Below are 4,922 nucleotides of genomic sequence, written 5' to 3'. Positions count from 1 at the left end.
ATTGACTTTGCATAGACTTAGAGTCATCTCTGCTTGCCATTTTCAAGCCATAAATTCCTCAATCATCAAAAACTACGTGTTTTCCTTTCCAGGATATATACAAAGGCTCCCACTTATCAACTTGAATTCACAATATTAAGGTACGTGAAAGCTCTCAATTTTATATATATACACACGTAGTTCTGTTTTTTCATTGACATAATCTTCTGCTTTTTTTTTTTTTTTTTTTTGGGTTATAATTTATAATTAATAATCCTTTTTTCATTTTTTCCCCCTCCTTCACAAGTTAAATTTTACTCTAATTAGGGATCGTGATGTAATTAATGTATATAATTAATTAGATTTTTCTTTTTTTTCCCTTCAAATTCCTATTTGGTTTAGAAATCCTAATAAGTTTCGACTTGGTAAATAAATATATTTTTCAGGGCTTTCACGGGAATTTTTATTTTGATTCAATTTTGGTTTTAAATTCATTCTTCTTATCTCAGAATTTTCTTGTATTTTATTTTTAAGGTTATCCAGGTTTTTCAGTTGGCATTTTCAAATAGATTTAGTGTTATTTTTTAAGTTTCTGAGGATCCTATTGACTCGGGTATAGTTTCTAGATTTTATTAAATTTTTTCTGAATATAATTAATTAATAAAATAAGATATTTTTTTCTGATAAAAAAATTATATATATATATTTCAGGGATTTATTAGCTTTGTGTTTGTTTATGTTGACAGTAATAATTTAACTTTGATATTTCTATTCTATTTGGGAAATAGTTTGGATAGTAAAGTGTGAAAAAAAAAACTTATATAAATAATAATAAAGTAAAATAAATATTAAATATTAAGGCTAGATATAAGTGATGCTATCTATTCATAATGTTAAATTAAATTAAATTAAATTGGATCGTATGACTTAGTTTTTCTACACTTAAATAAAAAGTAATTTAGGTTATAGTTTTATAAAAAATATAATCATAATTGAAAGCGCAACAAAAAAAAAAAATGGAGAAATGAAACCTTGTTAATAAAAAGACATGTATACCAATATTGGAGTCTAAGCCTTTTGAACACCGTAGTTATAAAAAATAAAAAAATAAAAAAATAAGGTCATGTAATATAATTTTTAGAATATTATTGTATAAGTAATATTACAGTTGATGTAAAGAAATTAACAGATTATTCATTTTAGTCCCAAGCCTATGGGCAGTTGAGTTGCATTCTTTTGTTAAATGTGTGAACTTTACAGGTTGCTGCCCAAACAATTAAAGAGTATGGAAGCAGTGGCATCTGTGATTCTTGAAAAACTAGCAGAGGAACTTACTGAAGCGATCAAAAATCAAGCTCAATATGCAATTGACTTCAAATCTGACCTCAAGAACTTGAAGGATAAGCTTAAAATTGTCAATGGTTTCTTTGCTGATATGGATAAGCTCAAGGAAAAAAAACAAGTTCTAAAGGAAGCTTTGTCTCAGTTGAGAGATTTGGCTTATGATGCTGATGACATTTTAACAGATTGCATGATCAGAGAGGAATATAAGAAAGATGGACACTGCTTCTCGCTAAATGATCCAATTTTCGGGTATAAAACGGGAAGAAAGTTGAAAGATTTAAATTCACGTATGCAAAACGTAGAGGATAGCATGAACAAGTATCTCAATAGTCAATCACAACAATTGAACAAGAACGAAGGAAGTATGGATAAGGGATTATTTATTTCTCAGCACCTCACCTCATCTGACTCATTAGTTGGATTGGAAGAAGACATAAGAAAGCTCAAGAAATGGATTCTCTGCGAGAATAGGCTACCACTGCAATTTGTTGGCATTGTCGGGATGGGAGGTTCAGGCAAAACTACTCTTGCTTGGGAAATTTACAATGACAAGGAAGTAATTGATACATTTAAGCAAAACAGAATCTGGCTGACTGTTTCTCAAGATTGCAATGAAGAAAGCATTATAAAGAGCATATTGGAAGAACTGAAAAAACAGCAGCAGGAGGAGACACAAGGAGGTGATGATCATGAAAGTTTCTGCCTTGTCATTTTGGACGATATATGGAATGTTTTCAATCTATCTCATTGGCAGGACTTATGCTCTAGTCTTGAGAAAAAACGAGGTCAAAATACCTGCATCATTATCACAACTAGAATAGAAGAAGTTGCAATCGGTATGCGGGTAAACAGTTCTCGAATCCATTATCCAAAAGCTTTAGAAGATGAAAAAAGCTGGTTATTGTTTCACAAGGTTGCATTTTCTCCCAATGACGATATCTGTAAAGCTGAGAATATCATCGAAGTTGGAAAAAAGATAGTGAAGAAATGCGGAGGACTTCCTCTAGCAATCAAAACCATAGCAGCCTTATTGAAATCAAAACGCCAGCTTAATGAGTGGGAAAAAGTTTATGATGAGTTCCAGAAATTAACTCAGGAGAAGGTCCCAGTAATGGCGTCTTTGCAACTAAGTTATGATGCACTCCCGCGACACCTGAAGCAATTTCTCTTGAGTTTTTCTATTTATCCTGAAGATTTTGAGATTCGAGCTGAACAATTGGTCCACTGGTGGGTTGGCGAAGGCCTTATCAAGAGCCAGAATTCAAAAACTGCAATGGATTTGGGGTATGAATGTTTAGCAGACTTAGCTGGGAGATGCTTGGTTGAAGTAGTACGGAGGCGTGGTTATGATGGAAAAGTCCACAGTTGTAAAATGCACGATCTTGTGCGGGATTTAACCATTAAAATTGCAGGAGAAGAAGAACTTTGCAGTTTCGAAAGTCGAGGCAAGCAACGACAATTAATAATGCAAGATTCACGCTGGTTGGGTATCACAGATGAAAATATTTCAATATCATCATTGAGTCAATGTTCAAAATTAAGGGCAATTCTATTGATGTCTAGCTTAAGCATTTCATCAAACATGCCTATCTCCCTGAGTTCCCTTAGAGTTTTGGATCTCTCCAATGGCAAGCTAGATGACAAATCTGTGGAGAATCTGTTCAAATGGATCATTTTACTCAAACGCTTGGCACATCTCAATCTAAGCGGGGCTCCTGGTCTCAAAAACGTTCCCCGCATTCGAAAACTCCGAAACCTTCAGCTTTTGGTTTTGAGTGGATGCAGTAATTTAGTAAGTCTAAACGATTCATCCATCATTTATTTGAAGAAGCTCTTGATTTTGGACTTGGGATCCTGCGATAGTCTTATGTTCTTACCGCAAGGAATCGGAAGGCTAACAAAACTTGAAGAATTGTCTGGATTCAAGTTGCATCGACGAGAAAATTCACAAAGTTGTGGCCTTCTTGAGCTTCAAAACCTAGTCCAACTAAGAGTACTGCGAATTAAGTTAAGTGATGAGAGCGAAATCTTGGACAATGAGTGGGAGGCCTTATCAAGACTTGAGAAACTCCAGGTTTTAGCCATTGATACTGAAAATACTAAAGAACCAACAAATCTGCAAAAGCTAGATCGGCTTAAACCTCCTCCTGGTCTTGAACAAGTTTATCTTAGGCACTATCGTCGTAACCATCTACCAGAATGGATTAACCCCAAAACACTTTCTAAGTTGCAGTATTTGTCCATTGAGTTTGGAGACATAAAACACATTTGCCCAAATCTTGAACTTCGTGAAGAGAAATGGAAACTCGTGGGTTTGTGCTTGAAGTTCCTGCCACTCTTCGAGGATGACTGGAAAAAATTAAAGCAGATTATGCCTTCTTTATGTGATGTTGAGGTTAGCAATTGTCCCAGTTTGAAAAATCCACCGTATGAGGACAAGAGCTGGACTTCGAGAAACCTACTAACATAATATATAGATATTTGCAAAGATTATATAAAAAGTGGTCTGCTTGACCCCAAATCTCACTTTCATGTTTTATAGAACAATTATTGAATGATTTTTTAAGTTAAATAAATTCTGTTCACATAAAATTCGAATTATTCTTTAATCAAAAGCTCATAACAAAAAAAAATTAAATTAACAATATAACATATCTGTAATATATTGTTATATTACATATATAACTATAGGTAGGAAGACCTCTTGCTCAATAGATAATTCGTATTGAAACCTCTTACTCTTTGTACTCGCTCCTTGTATTTTTTACAAGAAATATAAATACTAATTAAATCATACATAATATTAAAAGTGCTACATTGAGTTATGTAATTAAATAAAAAATTTTGAGGAAAATTCCATTAATTTGTGCTCTCAGAACATTTTTTTCTCCTTTCATTAAATAAAAAGCTGAAAACAAGACGTGAAAAGTTACCTAATATTCCATCTATATTCCATCTCCACTTGTATATAAATAAATAAATATACAATCCCAAAAAGTTAAAAAATTATTTTTTTAAAAAAAAAAAAGTGAAAAGAAGAGTAAAAGGAAAACGACTCTTTTTTGAGTTGGATGGCATGATTCATACATACTTCAAAAGAAAAATAATATAAAACGAAGACTAGACCTTAGTCTAGTGATTTGATTTATCAAATAATAAATTAATAAATTTACTAATTTTATAAATATAGTCTATTATTTTTCAACTAGATAAATAAATTTAGAAATTTATTAAATTCTTAAATTCTATCAATATAAATAACCAATTATAATTGTTTGGAGCTCAAATAATTGCTTTCCATAACTTTTTACTTATTTCCAAAAGTTGATAAATAAATTTTATAAATTTGGTTTTGTTATAATTTCAGAAAACTAATTACGTCTGATCAAATTATCTCTGATTTTATTATAATTTAAGAAAAAATTGTTTTTTTAAATTTAATATAAAAACTTTAAACGACTTATATTTTATGAGTGATGGAGTATAAAGCAAGACTCAGATTACAGTTGATGAAATAGTTCGCTATAAATTGATTAAAATTTTCATTTTCACCGAATATCGTCTAATCTAATTATGAGGACATGTTTGACAATAATATT

General features: G+C 31.4%; 1 protein-coding gene across 1 annotated transcript; it reads left to right on the top strand.

Annotated features, from left to right (window-relative positions):
- Positions 1–3,844, top strand: LOC149496628 (disease resistance RPP13-like protein 4). Its single transcript, XM_089719906.1, has 2 exons — positions 1–140; positions 1,240–3,844. Exon 2 carries the CDS (start codon positions 1,265–1,267, stop codon positions 3,791–3,793), a length of 2,529 nt encoding a protein of 842 aa, XP_089576032.1. The 5' UTR covers positions 1–140; positions 1,240–1,264; the 3' UTR covers positions 3,794–3,844.
- Positions 3,845–4,922: the final 1,078 nt, after the last annotated feature.

The sequence above is a fragment of the Jatropha curcas genome, chromosome 4, assembly GCF_041381405.1.
Source record: "Jatropha curcas cultivar XTBG-Jc1 chromosome 4, XTBG_Jcur_1.0, whole genome shotgun sequence".
NCBI lineage: Eukaryota > Viridiplantae > Streptophyta > Magnoliopsida > Malpighiales > Euphorbiaceae > Jatropha > Jatropha curcas.
The sequence above is the reverse complement of the archived record's forward strand: the minus strand, read 5'-3'. Positions and strand labels throughout refer to the sequence as shown.

Coding starts and splice junctions, on each gene's coding strand:
- LOC149496628 (XM_089719906.1), top strand. CDS start 1,265: ATGGAAGCAGTGGCATCTGTGATTCTTGAAAAACTAGCAGAGGAACTT.